Here is a 23,240-nt window from a genome sequence, read left to right on the forward strand (position 1 = left end):
TGGAAGTTAATAATCTTACTAAAGATTTAGATGCAACACGCCAAGAAATTGAGCAGATGAAGTCGAGACAGTAGGAGTTGGAGTCTCTCTTATTGCGACAGTCTAATTTAGAAACGCGTTTGCAAGAGCAACAAAGAGACCAGGTGGAGAGAATACGCATTAAAGTCTAAGAGCAAATACAGAGGGAGATGATGGTCTAGATGGAACGTGTTATATCACTTTAGTAAGATCGTGGTGGGCTAGGAAACAAAAAGAAATGAATATATCATTATCATTATTAGAATCTTTTATTGTCTATTTGTGTAACTCTATAAGACATTATTACTTGTTATATTTATGGTGTAATATGAAACAATTTGTATGCTTTTTAATTTTATGAAATTACTATTTCTGACCAAAACATTCTCATCTAAATAAAAAAATGTTCGAACATAACTTCACGTTCGAACATAATACCACCGAATTCCAACAAAAATTTTGAACGTAAGTCACTACGTTCGTACGTTTCCATGCACAAACGATCTAAGCATTTGAATGATAAGAATAGATACGTGCCAACGACAACCCAACATTCGAACGTTAAAGATTGTACATTCAAACGCTTCTCCATTAACATCCGAATGCTACATTCAAACATCTCCAAAAAAACATTCGAACATAAATTTTAATAATGCGAAGCAAAAACAATAAACATCTAATTTTTTATATTTGAATGTTAATCGGTCGGGTTAACGTTTGAACGACAATTTTTACTTGCGAACGTTACTATCTTTGACAGATTTCAACTGTCACAAATTAAAATCACGTTCAAACATTACATCTCACGGAAGACTTCCAACCATCACAAAAAAAAAAAAAAACTTTTTGTGACGATTGAGAAGTAAATCTTCACAAAATACTTTTTGTGATGCCTTTTAGATCCGTCAAAAAAAAGTATTTATAACGGTTTGCTTATTTTTGTGACGGTTTCGTCCATCACAAAAACCGAAATCTGTTGTAGTGATAAGAACTCAAATGAGTAGCAACACGTATGCATAATTTTAATTTGAATTCCAAATTATATCAATACTTTCTTTTTTAATTTGAATTCCAAATTTAGAATTTTAAAATTCTCACCATTGTCAGTAGCTGACACATCAATACATAAGGTTATATAAGTAAAATTATAAATATAGATAGCATTTTTCAACTTAAGTTGTATTAGGTTATGAAAGTGAGCAAATATATATATATATATATATATATATTGTTATTGGCTTTCTTGAAAGTTTGTATTGACTCGTGTGTTTTTCCACAAAAACTATAAAACAAAACATTTTATTGAAAGATGATCTACGGCCATCATGAGGTGGCTGAGAGCCACCCCCATGGTTGGCAGTCGAATCAGGACCACCTCATGATGGCAACCACCACAAGGTGAGTATTAAGGTATTTTTTTATCAAAAATATTTCATACATCATCCATAAAAACTCAAAAAGATATTTTTTTTTCAGTTTTTATCGACGATGTACAAAATATTTAATCTTACTAATTCTCAATAACTCCCACCACTTTTATAGGACTTTAAAAGCGTTATCTCCAAATATTTTCACACTACCATTTACAAATATTCATTTATTTTCAACACATAACATCCAACCTCATGATAAAGCAACAAACAATATTTGAGGAAATAGAAAACAAACACGTACACACAAACATTTCCAAATTGAGCACTGAACATACATTGTGGCATGCGAGCACAGTGCTACAACCTTTAGGCAATTATCCTCCAAAACGGGAGTTGTGCTACTCCAGGTTGAGGCTGCACGTTTTAGGCACTAATCCTCTTAAATAGGAGTTGTGCACCATATTGAGGTTGCAGGGTTATCGACATCATCGGCGCATGAACATAAGTTGGTGACATGGTAAAAGAATATTGTCGGACAATCATAGCAAGTGCCACCTTTGTCTCAACCAGGGCTAGATTCTGACCTGCACAGATTCTAGGTCCTAATCCAAATGGAAAATACGGGGCTAAATGCTTTCGAGACTCTGAAAAATTCAATGGATTGAATTTATGTGCATCCTTTCCCCATATCTCAGTATCATGATGGACAACTGTCATGAGCAAACAGAGTTGCGTTCCTGTTGGAATGTCCAGTTTCCCTAGCTTAACTCGTTTGGTTGTTTGTCGGAACACAAATGCGGCCACAGGGTAGAGGCGAAGTGCTTCATTCAATATTATACCCACCTGTTGAGAAAACAACAAGACATTCACACTATTTCATGGTTGAGCATAGTTTGCCATCCATTTATGCTAAATTATAACTCCTAGTTCTCAGTCATTGTTGGCAGCAGCTTAGTCATATTTTGGTGCATGTGGTGGTTAATGCATAATCAAGAATAAATAAGGATCAAGGAAAATTATCGTATACGCTAAGAGTCTTTCTAATTATCCGTTCAAACATTTTCTTTGATTTACATAGAGATCAACACAGTATGTGAATCCCAATATATATATAGTTAACGTTGTAGTGTAAAAGGACTATATGGTCGACACATTGTGTCATTCTATCTTCTAATTGCAAAAAGTCTTTTCGACGAATTTATTGGGTCCCAATCGAATTACAATGTCTCTGCTTGCATGTAATTGGTAGACTGGTAGAAAGCAATAACTATGACGTTCTATCCAATGCGAGAGCTAGCAAAAACTATATATATATATATATATATATCCTTTATGCATAATAATATAAAATGAATAAATTCTAATTGAAGATGCAAAAATATAGAGTGTTATCGATATGTTCATCAACTTTAAAATGCTTAACAATGAAATGAAAGCTTGTCGATGCTACAACAATGGGCAGCAAATTAAGTGAGGAATATTTGAACTCACTGTCTTAAGGTCGTTTAAATTCTCAGCTGTGGGAGGTAGATTATCACCAAAAACCTTGAAGACTTCCTCTCGTGCCTTACTTTGCCATTCTTGATGTGACGCTAGAAGGACGAGTGCCCAAGTCAAAAGATTAGCACTTGTTTCCTTTCCTGCAACGTAGAAATTCTTACATTCATCTATGACTTCTGACACCTCTAGTTTCTCTTCTTCACCATTGTGATTCTTGTGAGAAGATAGCGAAAGACCAAGTAAATTTCTTGAACTTTCTTTCCCCTTTCTATTATTGCTCTCTATCAACATCTGAATAGATTTTCGTGATTCCTTCTCAAGTCTCCACCTCTCTCTGTTATTTGTATTGGGCAACAACCTACAAATGTATGTGTGTGTATATATATATATATCATTCACTCAAAAATAAGAAATGATAGTTGCAGTCATGAATGAACAAACACCATGCAATCACTTTGAAAAAAGTGAGTAAATACGGGATCCATATAAAAAAATTAATTTTTTTAATAGTGGACCCCCACTCTTTTTCAAAACGATTACATGATACTTGCGCACTCCACAACTATATGTAGCATTACTCCTCAAAAATAATATTATTCTTTATTTGGATTTTCATCATCCTCAATCACACTAGATAATATAATATCACATATATGTGGTTTTTAATTTGATGGTTGACTTATAAAGCCACTTACGATATCTGTCGCATCAATTAGTGTAATTAAAAATAACAAAATCCAGAATAAAGAGTCTTTTTGTTAATTGAAGGTAAGACAAAAAGTCCATATATAGAACAAAACTCATTTGCCAAAATCACTAGACTTGCAAGATAGTACTCCCGAAGTACATGGAGAGACCATCATTCTCATCTAATGATCATGTTCCTCTGCCAGCTTTTTTGGAAAGCTAAGAATTAATGGTGAAGTATATATTAAGCCTATCGTGATGAGAATCTTGAATATGTAGTACTTCATCACCTGAAACCAGGAAGGTAGACGTTTCTATAAGTTTGGGTGATAAGGCGTAGTTGCTGCTCTTGTAACATGAAGATTCTCTTCCCCTCCTCAAAGCTACTTCCAAATGCAGTTCTAGATATTATGTCTGCTGAAAGGTTATGAAGTTCTTTGTGCACTTCCATCTCGAATTCGTCTCTTCCTCCTCTCTCTTCTTCCCACTTTTGGAGCATCTGTCTAGTACTAGCCACAATCTCTGGCACCCAACCCTGCAATATTACCATTGTGGCATCATTGCCAACAAAATTAAACTAATAAAATTTGAGCTGTACTTAAAAAATTATTTTTATTATAAAATATATATGACGTACCATATGAAATTACGTCAATTTATGGATTAACTTTTGTAGAATCTATTTGTAGCTATATCACTTCTTTCTTATAATAACTAGGATTAGATTGAATGACTTATTGGCTCGTTTGGATAGTGAGAGGAGATCGATGGTTTTAGATGAGTTGAATAAAATATTGTTAGAATATAATTTTTTAATATTATTATTGTTTTGAGATTTGAAGTAGTTAAATTATTTGTTATATTTTGTGTGAGAATTTAAAAAAATTGTAATGATAAAATGAGATGAGGTAAGATAATTTTTATATCCGAGTCTTACGCTTCTACAGTTTTTGTTAGAACTCTAACATTAAATGAATATACAAAGCATAAACTACGTTAACTTTCTACAGTTTTAGTTGAAAAAAAAGATGAAATGAAAACGAATACGAATACGAAGAGTAGTATTGGTATTGAAGACTTACCTTAACTTTCTCCATCTTAAAAGCTTGGTTTGCGATTCTTCTGTGAAGGCTCCATCTCTCACCCTTCAATGCAAATATTCCTTGTCCAAAGAACATCTTAACCGGAGGGCTATGCTCCATCCTCTCAAATGATCCACCGGTGTTCATGAAAACCTCCTTGATCATGTCAGGATCGGCGATAGCCAGCCTGGGCTTAGACCCGAACCAATACAGAAACGTCCTCCCATACACAGCCGACCACTCGGAATGGTATGGAGTCAGCCGGTGAAGGATGTCGTGGTCGTCCCAAGACATGGGCTTCAACTGAGCTTCGGCATACATGCGGCGAATCTCCGGCGTGTTTCCAACAACAGGACGGTAGGGAGGACCTCGTATGCCTTGCCTGCGGAAATGGTCTTGGATTCTCCACGGCAACCATAAAACCGAGTGCAGGAGTTTCAAGAGGAGGAAGAAGATCGTCATCACGATCAGGAGGAGAAGCAGGTTCATTTTATGGGGAGCTTGAGAGAGAGAGAGAGAGAGAGAGAGAGAGAGAGAGAGAGAGACGAGTGTTTTTCTTGATCAAGAATGGTGGTGCTGAAACAGATCGGTGATCATAAGATTAAATAAACAGCCGATCGTACTGATTATTAATAAATGCAGGCCGGAGTATAGTGAAAGAAAGTGACACAAAACCATTGAATATGGGGTGCATGACCATCCAATAATGGACAATTAACGGCCGGCATTTTTATTCATTAGGTATTGGATATAAAATGAATTACGAAGACATAAAAGACATTTTTATTCATCTTATCTAATCTCATCTCAATCTCATCTAGTTTGGATAGTGAGATGAGATTAGATAAGATAAGATGGTTTTAGATGAGTTACATAAATTATTAATAGAATATTATTTTTTAATATTATTATTATTTTAAAATTTGAAAAAAGTTAGCTTATTTATTATATTTTTAAAAAAAATTTAAAAAAATTGTAATGATGAGATGAGATGACGTGAAATAATTTCTGTATCCAAACGAACCAGTCAAAAGCGATTGACTGATATACAAAAAGGTGAAAGTAGGTAGGACTCAACTACCCCAAAAAAATGAAAGAGATTTCTATAAAAGAAGATTTCTATGAATCCAGATTTCTCTACATAAAAAAAATCAAAAAAAAAATATTTATTCTCCTCAATTTCACTCTCTCTAGATCCCTACAAGGACGACATACTCTTCAACCTTTCCCCAACTCTATTTTCTCCACTATATTGAAAGCTATATAAGGCCATGAGAAATAATACAATCGCCAAATATAATAGATTTTGCCCTCAAACAATGTAACGTCCCGATCTCGGATGGGCCAGAGAGTTACTAAGTGCAACCTAAATTCATCTCCCAATCACATAATATATATACTGCAAATTCTCAATAAAACATAAAACTCATTGTTTCAAATTAAATACTCTAGTATAATTAATCTAAGACACAACAAAGTCATCAAAAATATCCCAATAATCCTAGTAAACAAAACAAAACAAATCTACTAAATACAGTTCTCCATTCATCAAAGTATCATCTTTGTACTTAATCCACTATACTCATATAGACTTACCCATACTTCCTATTCTTGATCCTCAGCTGAAACATCCAAAACATTTGAAAAATATTGTGGAGATAAGGGATGAGTTATCAATAACTCAGTAAGCAGAGAACATATACTAGTATATAAACATGAGCCTTTCTACAAAGTTCAAAATACAGAGCAAAACATTTTTAATTTCAGAGTGCGGAACCAAAATATGTTCTGAAAATATGAGAGCGACAGTTTGAAAATATTCGTATTAAAAAATCATTTACATAGCATAACTAAATATCATCATCATATCGTATCAGAGCGTCATATCAGAGCAGAGGCCTTGTTTAACCCCCATGGTAGGGTTGTGATGTTCCCACTGGCCAGACCGGGCAGATACAGAAGTGAATCTTCCTCTTATTATTCTCGGAGTCCAGAGTTTGCATACAGGAAAGACATTATAGACAATCACTTTGTTTCCAAAGTAGGTGCACTCAGAGTCATAGAAGTTGGTAGTAACCAAAACGGAGGCCACAGTTTTAACCCCGTGGTAAGATCAAAGCAGAGCAGGGCAGAAACAGTGCCAGATACAGAATCAGAAGGTATGCCAAAGGTTTTCAGATTCCACATCATATCAAACAAAGTACTGAACAGAATCATATCATTTTCATATAATCAAAACAAATTCAGACCATCTTTCGAAATCATTCCAGAAGTTTTAGATTTCATATTCGTTCTTTTGCACAGTTCAGAAACAGAATACCAAAACTTTGCTCGTGTCTACACTAGTCATGACAAAAATATCACTCTCTTTTTCTATTCAGATACAATGAGTGATGCAGAGCAAAATGACCGGGGTTGTTTTTCAATTTTCTTTTCACAATGAAACATGCATATTTTTCATGAAATAAACCTCAATCCACTCATTTTATACAAAGTCTAGAAACCCCATTTACCTAATTCTTATAGTCTAATGTGTATGCCTTGATTCCGACCTCTAGTAATATATCAACACCTAAACTAGAAAATAATAATATTATAAACTATTTCCGATCTATACAAAAAAAAAATAATGGTGTAAACATTTAGTTCATAAACGATGGCCTAACTCTACTTAATATTAAAACAATCTTGTAACTTATTACTATATTCAAATCTTAATTTAACACTTAATAATATATATTAAAAAACTCTTAAAAATTTTCTTAAAAAATAGGTTTATGTAAAAATAAAGAGTTTAATTAACGTGATGTAACTAAGCCCAACAAAACTCAAAGTTGAAAATGAAATAAATCATCCAAACAAAAACCCAAGCTACAACAGCCTAAGTGCATCTTAATTAGATTATGCAAAAGCTAATCTAATGAGGAGTTTGGCCAATAGACCCCAAAAATAGTCTATATTAGACTATGCAACTTCAAAAGCATATGACTTTTTGCTACAGTAATTTGCGATTGGTGCTTATATTTGGCAGTCACTATAGCTAGACCAAATTGATTAAAATATATTTTCAAGTACTAGTTATTTCCTTTACTTTTCATTTGCACCATTTCTCCATTTCTTATTTCGTTCTTTTGTTTTTCTTCTACACCATTTATTTCTTTTCAAAGTTTTTTTTTTTTTTTGCCAGTTGTTGCTAGGTTCAATCTTTCAGATTTAGGATTTGTTTTTTTTAGGGGAAGGGGGGGATTTCAGATTGTGCTTTGTTTAAGTTCTCCCAGGTTTGGGATTTGAGCTGGAAATAAAAAGAAAATTAATGGGTATTCTTTTAGGTAAAAATGTAATAGACATAGGTTTTTTTTTCAATAGTGTTGTATTAAATATTTAGAATGTATTTGCTGCACTCCAGATATATTGCTCTACACTTATATTAATGTATTTCTATGTAGCTCTTAATTTAAAAAAATAATAGAAAATAAAATTGTAAAAAAAATATATTATTAAATTTATAATATTTCATTATTTTGACTAATAGATAGATAATCCAATGTGAAAATAAGTTTTAAGTGGAATAGTCAAATGGAAAATCATGTCATATTATGCAAATTTTATATTTGCATTTGCATAATCTAAGGCTAATGCTCTAGGCCTAAAAGAACATTTTTAAAATCAAAAGTCAGGAAACACGTGACACCAAAGAAAGGTAGTAAGGTCACGAGGCTTCACAAATCTAGGGTATTCTTTGCTTATTTCGGCTGGCTTAGTCTGGGTACTGAAATATTCTCAGGTATTATGAGAATACCTCATTACTATTCATTATTTTATATTACTATTCATTATTTGATTATCACATTTCAACTACTTTTCATTACAATTTAGTACTATTCAATATTCTATCATTACGTTTTCATTACCTTTTCACTATTATTTATAGAATACCTAAGAATACATCACTACCCAAATGCAAGTAAACAGAAGGCATAAAAGAAGAAAAATAAACAACCTTCACTGAAGGAAGGAGGATCGCACAAAATACTCACCCAGAGAAAAATGAACCGTGCGACGAAGCTAGTGCAATGGAACATCTGGTGGCTGGATAGAATCGAGCTCACTATGGCATTTCTTATGGGTGACCGTAAAGTTCTGAGAGAAAAAGTTGTTTGTGCTTTTAGACTGAGAACATCCAAGAGAAAAAGCAAGTGATCGGTTGTTGGGGTGTGGCACTCCTAGCCCTTGGGATTTCAAGGAAACTGAAACGTCAGGACATGCAACATCAGGGTTACCTGCCCCTCGTACTTGACAAATAAGATACAATACACCTACTGATAACTAACAATATGCAGTATATCGCAGCGAAAAGTCAACTTAAGTCAATTTAAAGGAAACATTAGTCATGGTACCGAAACATAAGATCCCAATACTATTGCATAATTCAAAAAGAGTCATCATAGCTGATATGAGTTTCTAAAGAACTTCCAAAAACACGAGACCAAACATTAAAAGCTAAACAGACGATTCTTTCCCAAAAGTGGAATGGGTCAGAACCAAGGTCCCATCGTCAAGCAGACTTAAGAATATTCCCCTAGACGGGCAAATGTCTATGTCCAAACTCAACTCCATGGCTATCTCTTTAGCCTCTACGGCAGAGTTCTTAGCTTGTTCTAAATGTCTTGACACAAAACTCATATCTTGCTTGAGCCTCAATATCTTCTGAGGGTCAAGTGATGAAATATTGACAACGGACTCATTAACAAAAGCTACTATCTTTTTGAGTCGTTGTGCTGACACCTTAAGCACTTTTAGGGTAAATTGACGGTAAGCCTCCACAGTGACCTCGCCCACAATTATTTCACTGATTCCATCTATACTCAATGGTCTTGAAAACTTGGCAAAACTTCTATCATTCCGAGTGAGGAATGATAGTGGGTAAATACAACAGTTAGATTTCAAGAAATCTCAATAAGTAAACAATTAACGTACAGCAGATATTATAAGCATATGCAGCAAACTTAACAATAAATGCATGGACATGAACTTATACATATGCACTTGACCTTTCAAAGATTTCGTATAAAAACATGACATTTCATAACCTTGGCTTTCATAAATATGCTTTCATCATTTCATACTTGTTCATTAACATACTTATGAGCTCGTAGCATTTCTTGACTTATAACATATCATTGGATAGCTCACGGCTCCCCTATGCACCATGTGTTCCCTGCTAGTTATCGCATCAACAATTGGCCGCTTTGACCAAAGTGACTACGTCTTGACTTTCAAATGCGGCAGCTTGCATTTCGCCGCAGGTGTACCTACTAGCTTTAGGTGCGATCTTGCTCCGGTATCCTTTTATTTTAGGTACCATTCGAGATCCGCCGACAGTACTTCGTCGACCCAGGGGTATCCCTCCATTTTTAACACTTCTAAAAGGACAGAGGAGTTCCACTAGGACATTCACTCGTCCCAGCATTTGGGATCGTGATAAAACTTTACTTTTTAAAAAAGACTACTTTCCTTTCAAAAAAGGTTTTCACAATCCCAATGCATGTGACATGACAATGGATCTTAGAACTTTCATAAGACACATGAAATACCAAAATGATTCATCATAACCATGAGATGCCGAAATGTTTCATCATAAAATAAAACATACATACATGCAATACATATCTCGTTACAACTTGAAAATATTAGAACATGCGAACACGTTCCCTTATAACAATTCAAGGCATGCATATCAATCAAAGGCATACATTCAAAGATTTCATGTAAGAGCAGAAACCTTCAAACCCTAATATAACCAAAAATTGTTCTTATAACATAAAACTCAAAGCACCAATTATCTTACTTCATTTATAAGGTTGGCCGAAAACTTTGTGTGGAGAAACATGCAATCCAATCAACTTTTCATGAACTTGGAATCTTCTAATGTATTGAACAAAAATTTTTAACAAGGGAACCTCATGAGTGCCGAGGCATTTTCTTGTGTGTATGGGTGATCCTTTCATGGTCTTAATCTAAGCCGAAATGGTAAAATACAACATTCATATTCAATCAACATGGAACATGCCAAAAACCTACATGACTTCTTACTTCATCTCTTTCCACATTATACACATCTTCCATAAATTATTTCAATCACACTTTTAAACAATCATATCAAAAGATATTCATTGCACATAGAAGAACAATAATATCATAAAGGACCATACAAAACCGAAACAACGAACAAGTTCACAAGCCATATACATAAAATATCCAAGTACAAGTTAGAGGTATACTTACAAAAATCTGAAATATGTGTTTATAGCAAGCAAGCTGAAAATCACATGTAATACTAGTTAGGATCATTACTCAAGAAAACCCTAACCCTTATGTTCATGTGTAGTTAGGATCTTACACCTTTTTCTTTCCAAGAAACTCCAAGTTTTCGGACTCATCCCTCTTTGAATCCGAAACTTGCCTTCAATCAAAACCCTAGCCACAACTCACTAGTGTCGTGACCCTCTTACCTCAAAACACCATATTTTAGAGCATAAAGACAAGTAGAGTTACATTATCCTTTTTGAAGAAACCCTAATCTAACCATGTGAGTGTAGGCATGGTTCATGTGGAATAACCTTTCAAAACACAAGCTAAATCCTTCTAGCTCAAGTGTGTGTGGATGTTAGAGCATAAGTTCTAGATGAACTATGATTAAACCGAATCTCCCTTTCTCTTCATGAAGCCGTGCGTGTGGTATGTGTAAAGCAAAGAGAAGTTAGCTTCTTACCTCCTTAGTCCCTCCTCTTGAAAGTATCCTCACTATCCTTAAGAGAATGTTTGTATGTGGAAGAGAATATTGAAGTGAGTGTTTGGTTGGTGAGAAAATGATAGAAACTTGAGAGGAAATGTGTGGTGACTGAAACTCACAAGAGAAGCATAAAATGGCCGAAGGTTCTAGGGTTTTCGGTTTGTCCCCTTTTATAGACATTCAAGAAACCTTTTGCATAAAACAAGGCTCATGCATGGATGCCAAGTGGAGTGTAGCCCTAGCACCTTTTCCCTCTAGCTCATCATTAGATTGAGTTGGAAACCCTAAGATATCTCCTTGTATGTGGCGTGCTCTTCCTCCAAGCCGAAACTCACTTCCTCTTTCGCCCTCTCTTTTCATGTCTTGGTCCAATCTACCTTATGGCTAAAAGGTCTTTTACTAAACTCAAATCTCCCTCCATCTCTTACAAGTGTGCATGTGTGCCAAGTGGCATGTGAAAAGTGTGTGCATATACATGGGCTGCCGAAACCCTACACTTTCCTAGGAGATCTTCTTTTTCACCATACCTTTGGACAAACAAGTGAATAGTCCTTTTAGGTACAAAGAACCTTGCCCTTGCCATCCACCTCAAGGGGTTTCTTACACAAAATATCCTTCTAGAAGCCCTTAGTCATGTAACCCCCTTCCAATCTTGATCTTGCTCCTTCCCAATAAAAGCTTTTTACCTACCTTCATGCATGGATGACACAAGGCAAAAAGCAACCTTTTTTTTCTTTTTGATTGTTGCCATCCATGGCCGGCTTTCCTAGTTCCACTTTCCCATATTCCTAATCATTTCCTTCTAGGTTCCTTCCCCCATCGTCACATGTGTCAAAGAATTTCTTCCACAAGCAGAGATCTTCATGCATGTGTGACACATGGCAAAAAGTGCTAAATCTTCTTATGGTGGGTGTGTAAGCCAAAACCTAGCTCCTTCTCACTTATCTTCCCTCATTTCCATCTAGATTCATCAAGTCCTATATATAACCTCATTGGATGACAAGTATTATGCATAAACCTCAAGTTGGGCGTGAGCCCTAATTCCATTGGGTTTCAAAAACCCTAATTTTCTACAAGGGCCGAAACTCTCACGGGCTTAAAAGAAAAAAAATTTACACAAAAGGCTAGAAAGTCTTGGTTGTCAATGGGATGTGGAGCACAACTTGGTGGTTTTTGTCTTGACAATGGGATGTGGAGCACAACTTGGTGGTTTGTGTGCTGCTTGGGGCTATTGAAAGTGGAGGAGCGTGTAAGGTTGTGGTTGCTGGACATGGAGGATGGGAGACGGAAGACGTGCAATGGAGGGACCATCCCTATAGATATATATATATATATATATCTGTGTGTGTGTGTGTGTGTGTGTGTGTGAGCAACCTTTCTGTTTTGGGATTGACGTGGAGGAGAGAGTGCAACGTTTCGGGGTGGTTCAAGCTTGAGCGTGGTTGCTTTTCGATGTTTTGAATGTGGAGGATCTTTATGAGGGTTTGTCCTGACGTGCGCTAGTGCGATGCAACCACAGTGCATCACAGGGACAGGGGTGGCAGTGAAAAAGAATCATGCAGAACGAGGGATGGTGGTCACCGGCGTTGTATGGCAAATAGACATAGGGCTCACGTGGTGGTGGGAGGAGCTCAAGGTGTGGAGGGGGAGTGGTTGTTGCATGGTGCTTGCTACCATTGTGGGTGGTGGTTGGCGATGGAAACTTGAGGGTCAACAAGACTAATTTTATTTGAGAGATAAAAGGATGAGGGAGAGCAGTTGTTGAGAGAAATAAGAACATGGGTAACGGAAGGGAAAATTGTTGAGGAAAAGAAGAACGAGGGGAAGTTGTCGGGGTGGGGAGAGAAGAGAGGGAGAAATAAAAATAAAAATATAATTTATATCAGAAACGACGTTGTTTTCCTTAACTCTTGAGCTTCTCTATGGGCCTGGGTCGAGATTGGGCCCCGGTACTGTTACAAACGAGCTGTGGACATAGGATTTTATGTCAAACTTCGTAAATCTATGTCTTTCCATTTATTTACATTTTATATGTCAAAGCACCGTATCAACGCCTAAGCCATCATCGTGGCCATACGACCATATTGCTAGGCACCGACTCAGCCAATAAATTTAATCTAGCTAAATAAGCAGTTGTGTTTAGGGGTGGCAATTCGTGTTCACAGGTCATATAATGTCATAGACATTCGAGTACTATATGTGTCAACTCAAACACGACCCGTTAAGTTAAACAGATTAGATTTATAAATCTTAAAACGACCTATTTAAATAACTAGTAATACGATATGACCTGTTTTAACCTGTTTAATAACTAATTAGAAATGAGTCAACACGGCACAAGCCATTTCAATCTGTTTTAAGTAAATGAGTTGAAGTGAGCCACATAACCCATTTAACCTGATTCACATTGTCTCACATAAAAGTTAAAATCAATATTTATTAGTAGCTACAATATTTCAAAAAAAATAATAAGATTTTCTAATAACAAAAGAAATATCAATATTTTACAGATTTTAACCCATAATAAAACCAATATTATAATCCGAACAATGACAAATAAGAGTATATGTCAAAATCACAATCACAACTATAAAAAATATAAGCATATGTTAAAATCCGACAATAATAAAATTATAATTTTAAAATAAAATTTAAACGAGTAATTGCGGGTTGACCTTTTATTGACCCATTTATTAATTGTGTCTAACAAGTCAAAAAAAGTTGCAAATTGTAGCTAGGGAAAGGAAAAATGATTTTTGATGATTAGTTTTGAAAATAAGGGTTGAAATGAGTTAAAGTAATTAAATAAATGTATCGAGACTTTTTGGAATATTTATGAAACCAACCATTCACCATGCTTGCAACTGCAAATATAGAGAATGCTGAAATTCCAACGAAACCAATGGCCATGGACATGCACTACAACAAAATTGTCTTTTTTTTTTATGGTTTTTATTTTGTGACGAACATAAAACCATCACAAATGATAGTATTTTGTGATGATTTTTCTAACCATCACTAAAAATTGGAAATTTTTAATAATAAAATTGACATTCGAATAATACTTTTGTGATGCTAACACTACATAATATATTCGAATGTAATTAATTTAGCATCATTTTAGATGCCCCTGCATTCAAAACGTAAAGTACAAATGTTCGATGCAGCCGAAGTTCGAACTTATACTAATATGTTGGGACAAATGTGGAAAGCATTCGGAGATTGAAAGAATGACATTAGACTAGAAGATTCGAAATTTATATATATATATATATATATATATTGTTTGTCTTGAACCTCGTTCAAACAAAAAGAATAATTTGTGACTAAGGTGCTACATATAACATTCAAACATGATGTATTAACGTTCAAACAGCTTGTTAGTGTTACATAGTTCGAATTTTTTTTAACAACAATTATGTTATGTAATATAAATAAATAAATAAAAACATACTATTAAATAACTAGTTTTCCCATTACATTATAAAGCTAAATAGATAAGGGTGGAAAAAAAATACACAAACATGTTTTAAAGGAATGCGCAACTCAATATGTAGCTTTTGAAGTCATAAAACACTAAGGCGTATCAACCTTATCAATTAGGATGACTAAACGATTCCTCCAAAGATATTTGGTGTAACAACCCGCAAGAAAATCAATGGATGAATTTCTTTAGAGTTTAGGAACGACATGAAATCCCATAAAGATTTCACGAGTCGAGTGACCGATTAGGTTTTAGTTTGTCAGCATAGTCGGATTTCTATTCGCTATGGTGACAAATTTGTCGTTTATTTATTTGAGGCACTTAGGAGTATGATTTTAAGAAACAAATTGCACCATTAGTCTGAGACGAATATTTAAGATTTTACGATGCAATATTACGTTTCCATTTCCCAAGTGAATAGTACCCAGGAGTGCCGTTTGATTTAATCGAGGCACTTACGAGTCAAATTTTGTTTCCTGCCAGGTTTGTCTGGACGTCTAGCTATGGCAGCCAAACTTAGCCTATGCCGCACAGAGGAGGTGGCAACCCTCATGCCTACCAACATGAGCCCCTGGGTGTACGGAGTTATGCACGCTTCATGCACACAGTGCATGGCATGCGAAGTGCACTCTCCATGCGCAGTATGCACTCATGGGGCGCTCCTCTTTTCTTTCTTTCTTTTTTTGACAAGGCTAACCAAATAAGAATAGGAGACAAAAAGTTAAGGGACTTATCTACTTCTTTGTTGGATACTATCTCGTGAGAGGGGGAATCATCCTTCCCCCATTTCCTTTCAAGAGAATAAGTTGGTACAAACTATTGATGCCTATTTTTGTACTGGCTGAAAAGGAAGGAGGAGCCATCCTTGACCCACTATAGTGGCTCGTGCATCAATACGGCATGATTGAGTACATCAGTGGTAGTAAATAATAAATAACATATAATAAGATAGAGGCACACAGATTTATGAGATTTGACATAAAGCCTACGTCCATGAGGTGTTTGAAGGAAACATTCACTATAATGGGTGATTTTATAGTCTCTCATGGTCTCTCGTTTCTTACAATGCATTAGAGGTCGATGAGCCTTTTGCCTAGAGAAGATAATATCTCTAGAGTCTCTCTGGTTGAGGTAGAAAAAACCTTTTGAGAAAGCCATGAAAGGTCATCCTGAAGTCCTGTCTTTGATGGGAAAACCCCTGTTATTGAGGCTTTCAAAAGTAGTTGTTGATCGGATGCCAGCTTTATGTCCCTTCCACCTTTCTCCTTTACATGCCTGAATCTACTTCCCTTGCTTCAGCCCTTGTCTTGTCTTTCCCTTCTCTTCCCTCTTGGTCTTCATGATGGTCATCCGGTGGATTGAGTCTAGCAAATTTTATCCCTAACACTTATACATTAGGAAGTTTACATATCGACATAGTTTAATATAAACCCTTAGACTATAAAACTCTTTCTAGTATAAATTAAATATAACATATTATATTAAAACACGTCAATGTGTAAAACAATTTATGTAAGATTTCTATGTAGACGGCCTAATACTTTTCTTTCGAAGACCCGATCATGTTTAGAACTTTAGAATGACTTCCTTGATTTATATTTGGGTCAAATATTGCCAGACTCGGATTCAACCTAAACCATTACAGAAGCTCTTCCTTGATTTATGTCGTGGTTGATTGGCTTCGATTGAACTTTCGCGTAGATGCCAAATATTTGCTAAGTCATTGATGATTAGATGGCAGACATGGCCTCGAACTCCTTGCAACCTTTAGAATGAAGACCAAGAAAATCACCAGAAGAAGGAGATGAAGATTCATGCCAAACTCAAAGGGAGAGAGTAAGGATTAATTTCTGTAGAGGTAGGTTGAGAAGGGGGGAGTTGCTTGGATGAGGGCACTGAAAAATATTTTGTTCGTCAATGCCAATGACATCATTTGCTTTGGTCTACATAACGGAAACACGTAATGCTAGCCAGATTCAGGACTCATCAACACCATGAGGCTTGGTTTCTACACAAGTGAGGTAGACATTTGATTAAGTGAGATTTCTAAGAACTCAAATGAGTAGCTACATGTACGCAGAATTTTAAAAAGTTGATATTAAAGTTAAAAAGTTGAATAAAATATTGTTAGAATATATTTTTTAATATTATTGTTGTTTTGGGATTTGAAAAAGTTGAATTGTTTATTTTATTTTGTGTGGGGATTTGGGAAAGTTGTAATGATGAGGTGAGATGAGATGAGATGAGATGAGATGTTTTTGGAAAACAAACAAGGCCTTAAGGTTATATAAGTAAATTTATAAATAGAGATAGCATTTTTCAACTTAAGTTGTATTAGGTTGTGAAAGTGAGCAAAGATTTTTTTTTATTGGCCTTCTTGAAAGTTTGTATTGACTCGTGTTTTTTTTCACAAAAATTATTAAATAAAAAATTTTATTCAAAGATGATCTATGGCCATCACGAGGTGGCTCAAAGCCACCCCCAATAGGTGACTGTTAAGTTATTTTTAATAAAAGATATTTCATACGTCATCCATAAAAACTCAAAAAAATCTTACTAATTCTCAATAACTCCCATCACTTTTATAGGACTTTAAAAACATTATCTCCAAATATTTTCACACAACTATTTACAAATATCCATTTATTTTCAACACATAACATCCAACCTCATGATAAAGCAACAAACTGTATTTGAGGAAATAAAAAACAAACACATACACATAAACATTTCCAAATTGAGCACTAAACATACGTTGTGGCATGCGCGCAATGTGCTACAACCTTTAGGCAGTTATCCTCCAAAATGGGAGTTGTGCTACTCCATGTTGAGGCTACAAGTTTTAGGCACTAATCCTCCTAAACAGGAGTTGTGCACCATATTGAGGTTGGAGGGTCATCAACATTATCGGCGCATGAACATAAGTTGGTGACATGATAAAAGAATATTGTCGGACAATCATTGCAAGTGCCACCTTTGTCTCAACCAGGGCTAGATTCTGACCTGCACAAATTCTAGGTCCTAACCCAAATGGAAAATATGGGGCTAAATGCTTTCGAGACGCTGAAAAATTCAATGGATTGAATTTATGTGCATCCTTTCCCCATATCTTAGTATCATGATGGACAGCTGTTATGAGCAAACAAAGTTGTGTTCCTGTTGGAATGTCGAGTTTCCCTAGCTTAACTCGTTTGGTTGTTTGCCGAAACACGAATGAACCCACGGGGTAGAGGCGAAGTGCTTCATTCAGTATCATACCCACCTGTTGAGAAAACAGAAAGACTTTCACACCATTTCATGGTTGAGCATAGTTTGCCATCCATTTAATGCTAAATCATAACTACTAGTTCTCGGTCATTCTATCTTCTAATTGCAGAAAATCTTTTAGACGAATTTATTCGGGGGTCCCAATCGAATTACAATGTCTCTGCTTGCATGTAATTGGTAGATTGGTAGTAAGCAATAACTATGACTAGGGGTGATTAACGGTCCGGTCGGACCGAACGGACCGACCGGACCGACCGTTTCGGTCCGGACCGGACCGGACCGAGACTTAGACCGGTCCGGTCCGGTCCATATTTTAGAGGACCGAAATCATTCGGTCCGGTCCACGGTCCACAGTTTTTTCGGACCGGACCGGACCGAATGAAAAATTAAAAAAAAAATATATTTTTTATATATATTTTATATATAATAATTGTACAATTAACAATATAAATTTTTAAATATATTATTAATACTTGTTAATATTCTATAAATTAACAATATTTTATATATATCTTCATTTAACCTATCACTATTAACAATATAAAATTTTAAATATACTATTAACACTTGTTAATATTCTATGAATTAATAAATATATAATATCAATTAGTTAATTATATAGTAATTATATAAATTAATAATATAATTTTCATCTAATTTATTATCATTGACCATATAAAATATTTTTTTATTGAGTTTGTTACATAATCCACATTAATAAGTCACTTAGTTTAATTTAGTATTTTAAATAAATTTTTTTATTAATTATTAAAAAAAAAAAAAAGAGGGCGGACCGACTGGACCGGACCGGACCGGACCGTTCGGTCCGGTCCGGTCCGGAAAAATAATGGACCGAAAATTTTCGGTCCATCGCCGGACCGGACCGGTCCGTTTGCAGCCCTAACTATGACGTTCTATCCAATGCAAAAGCTAGCAATAACTATATATATATATATATATATATATATATATATCCTTTATGCATAATAATATAAACTGAATAAATTCTAATTCAAGATGCAAGAATATAGAGTGTTATCGATATGATTATCAATTTTAGATTGCTTAACAATGAAATGAAAGCTTATCGATGCTACAGCCTACAACAATGGGCAGGAAATTAAGTGAGGAATATTTGAACTCACTGTCTTAAGGTCGTTTAAATTCTCAGTTGTGGGATGTTTATTATCTCCAAAAACCTTGAAGACTTCCTCCCGTGCCTTACTTTGCCATTCTTGATGTGATGCTAGAAGGACGAGTGCCCAAGTCAAAAGATTAGCACTTGTTTCCTTTCCTGCAACGTAGAAATTCTTACATTCATCTATGACTTCTGACACCTCTAGTTTCTCTTCTTCACCATTGTGATTCTTGTGAGAAGATAGCAAAAGACCAAGTAAATTTCTTGAACTTTCTTTCCCCTTATTGCTCTCTATCAACATCTGAATAGATTTTCGTGATTCATTCTCAAGCCTCCACCTCTCTCTGTTATTCGTAGTGGGCAAAAACCTACAAATGGAAGTATATATCATTCATTCACAAAAAATAGTGTTCTTTATCTTGATTTTCATCATCGTCAACAACACCAGAGATATAATATATCACATTTTAAGTGGTTTTTAATTTGATGGTTGACTTATAAAGTCACTTATATATGATATATCACATCAATTAGTGAAATTTGAGATAACAAAATCCTGAGTAAAGAGTCGTTTGTTGATTGAAGGAAAATAGTCTGTATGCAGAACAAAATCATTTGTCAAAAGCACTACACTTTCGTGGATAGTACTCCCGGAGTACGTGTAGAGACCATCATTCTAATCTAGTAGGGAATAATAGCAAAACAAACAGAATCTAGAGAACTTGGGTACAAGATAGGTTATAATGCCATGTTTTTTGGAAAGTTAAGAATTAGCGGTGAGCACCGAGCCCGACTCAAACTTGTGTAGGCTCCAATTCGACTTTGACTTTATTGGAATTCAAATCCAAACTCTGACCCCGACTTGTCGGAGAGGAGTCAGATTTGGGTTTTCAACATTGAGCACTTCTTTTTTTTTATATATACATGGGGAATGGGAGATTCGATCATTGTTTCTCTTAGTGAGAAACTAAGGTGTTACCAATTGATCCAAATGATCTTGGCGCACGAGCACTTTTTTTTCAGCATTAAGCACTTCTTTTTGAATTTTTTGTGGGCTTTTAAATTTCAATTTCTCGAAAAATTTAAAAATTAAAACTAAATAATTCACTGGTAATTTACTTCTATACTAACATCTAACTTATTTTTATACTAGACTAATACTATAGTGTCTAATTACATGTTATCATACTATAGTATTGCATCTTATTTTTAGTGTCTAATTATATGTTATTATATTATCATATTACATGTTATTATATTATACTAGTATCTAACTTATTTATAACTTATTTCTAGACTAGACTTATTTCTAGTACGTGTCTAATTACATCTTATTATACTTTAGTAAATTGATGTTATATGTTATTAACTTATTATACTAGACTTATTAATTATTTCTATACTAGTGTCTAATTTATAATTTCTATATAAGAATTATACTATAGTGTCAAATTACATGTTGTTATACATTGGTATTACATGTTATTATACTAATGTCTAATTTATTTCAAACTTAATTATATACTAGACTTTCTAATATCTAATTACATGTTATTCTACTTTAGTAAATTAGTATATACACATTAACTTATTATACTAGACTTATTTAAATATTAGTGTCTAACTTATTTCTGTACTTGATTACATTTGGAAGAAATATTAAATTGTTTACATATATGAAACTATCATTAGTTTATGTATATTATAGTATAAGTATATTATTTTATAATAATTAGCTCATACTAGTATATTATTAAATTTAATTATATAAGTTTTAGTTATATAACTATACTAGTATATATGATCAATATATAAATAAATAAATATTTTTATAACATATGTACAATATTGGAATTGAATTCAAAGTCGAAGTCAAAGTCAAATGCAAAGTCAAAGTCAAATCGGATCAAAATCGAAGTACTCCAACTGAAATATTAAAAAAGAAATCCGACTTCAACTCCATTTTGTCGGAGTCAGAGCGGAGCCGGATTTTTGAATTTTTGCTCAACCCTATTAAGAATGGGGAAGTAAGCCTATGATAAGAGTCTTGAACATGTAGTTGATCACCTGAAACCAGGAGGGTAGACGCTTCTATAAGCTAGGTAGACAAGGCGTAGTTGCTGCTCTTGTAACATGAAGATCCTCTTCCCCTCCTCAAAGCTACTTCCAAATGCAGTTCTAGATATTATGTCTGCAGAAAGGTTTTGAAGTTCTTTGTGCACCTCCATCTCGAATTCGTCTCTTCCTCCTCTCCCTTCTTCCCACTTTTGGAGCATCTGTCTGGTACTAGCCACAATCTCTGGCACCCAACCCTGAAATATTACCATTGTGGCAATGTCCCGAGATATCATTGCTAAGAAAATTAAACTAACAAAATTTGAGTTCTACTTACCCTAAAGTAGTTGATCTCATAGGGTGTTTACACCTTCTTTGTATGATCTAACCTATTATTTATTTCTTGTTTCTTATTAGAGAAATGTTTTAGTCACAAAAATATTTCACAAAAGCAAACTCACAAACTGACGTGAGTTGATACGGTATGTTTGATTGTAAAACTAATTTATTGTAAAATAGATGTGATATATCATATGAAAATTGAAATCATATCATTTTGTGAGTTTACTTTTGTGAAATTTCTTTGTGGCTGCAATACTAATTCTCTTCTTATTATAACTAGGATTATATTGATTGATTTAGAGCTCCTACCGTTTTTGTTGGAACTCTAACACTAAACGAATATACAAAGCAAAAACGAATAGTACTATAATATTTAATGAAATTTAGTTGACCAAAAACGATGAAAACGAAAACGAAGAGTAGTATTGGTATTGAAAAATTACCTTAACGTTCTCCATCTTGAAAGCTTGGTTTGCGATTCTTCTGTGAAGGCTCCATCTTTCACCCCTCAATGCAAATATTCCTTGTCCAAAGAACATCTTAATCGGAGGGTTATGCTCCATCTTCTCAAATGATCCACCGGTGTTCATGAGGATCTCCTTGATCATGTCAGGATCGTCGATAGCCAGCCTTGGCTTAGACCCTAACCAATACAGAAACGTCCTTCCATACACAGCCGACCACTCGGTATAGTAAGGAGCCAGCCGGTGAAGGATGTCATGGTCATCCCAAGACATGGCCTTCGACTGAGCGTCGGCAATCATCTTCCGAATCTCTGGCATGTTTCCGACAACTGGACGGTACGGAGGGCCTCGTATGCATTGCCTGCGGAAATGGTCTTGGATTCTCCACGGCAACCATAAAACTGAGTGCAGGAGTTTCAAGATCAGGAGGAAGAAGATCGTCATCATGATCAGGAGCTGAAGCAGGTTCATTTTTTTTGGAGCTTGATTTGAGAGAGAGAGAGAGAGAGAGATGAGTGTTTTTCTTGAACAAGAATGGTAGTGCAGAAACAGTCCGGTGATGATACGATTAAAAAAAGAGCAGACCGTAGTCATGATTATTAATAATGCAGACCCGCGTATGGGGAAGAAAAGTGACGCAAACAGTTGAATATGGGGTGCATGGCCATCCAATAATGGCCAATTAATGGGCTATTTTATGCGTTAGGTGTGGGATTACCATCACGTATATTTTATACGGTGTCTTATATGTATATTTAATTGATTATTTTGAACATAATATAAATACTCTGTATTTTACTTGACTTTACTTTCGTACAGTTGGACTCAGATCAATAATATCATTTTTTACAATTTCTCTCAACACTCGAGAACCTTCCTCCCATAGGGTTTCATCTTGTTATGGCATCAGAAGTATTTTTCAATGGCGCCAACACCCAACTATATCTCCGAAGATGCTACAAATCCATTATTTCTTCATCTTAGTGACAATCATGGTGTTTTTCTTTTTACTCAGCCTCTCATTGGCGATATCTCAT

General features: G+C 34.9%; 2 protein-coding genes across 2 annotated transcripts; both read right to left on the reverse strand.

Moving 5' to 3' along the window:
* Positions 1-1,814: 1,814 nt before the first annotated feature.
* On the reverse strand, positions 1,815-5,149 carry LOC108995542 (cytochrome P450 734A1-like). Its single transcript, XM_018971120.2, has 4 exons — positions 4,661-5,149; positions 3,869-4,113; positions 2,883-3,249; positions 1,815-2,234 (listed from the first exon to the last, which is right to left on the reverse strand). Exons 1-4 carry the CDS (start codon positions 5,147-5,149, stop codon positions 1,815-1,817), a joined length of 1,521 nt encoding a protein of 506 aa, XP_018826665.2.
* Positions 5,150-17,466: 12,317 nt separating this feature from the next.
* On the reverse strand, positions 17,467-22,761 carry LOC108995527 (cytochrome P450 734A1-like). Its single transcript, XM_018971105.2, has 4 exons — positions 22,183-22,761; positions 21,410-21,654; positions 19,350-19,710; positions 17,467-18,199 (listed from the first exon to the last, which is right to left on the reverse strand). The coding sequence occupies exons 1-4, from the start codon at positions 22,672-22,674 to the stop codon at positions 17,780-17,782; spliced, it is 1,518 nt and encodes a 505-aa protein (XP_018826650.1). The 5' UTR covers positions 22,675-22,761; the 3' UTR covers positions 17,467-17,779.
* Positions 22,762-23,240: the final 479 nt, after the last annotated feature.

Source organism: Juglans regia, chromosome 6 (assembly GCF_001411555.2).
Source record: "Juglans regia cultivar Chandler chromosome 6, Walnut 2.0, whole genome shotgun sequence".
Taxonomy (NCBI): Eukaryota; Viridiplantae; Streptophyta; class Magnoliopsida; order Fagales; family Juglandaceae; genus Juglans; species Juglans regia.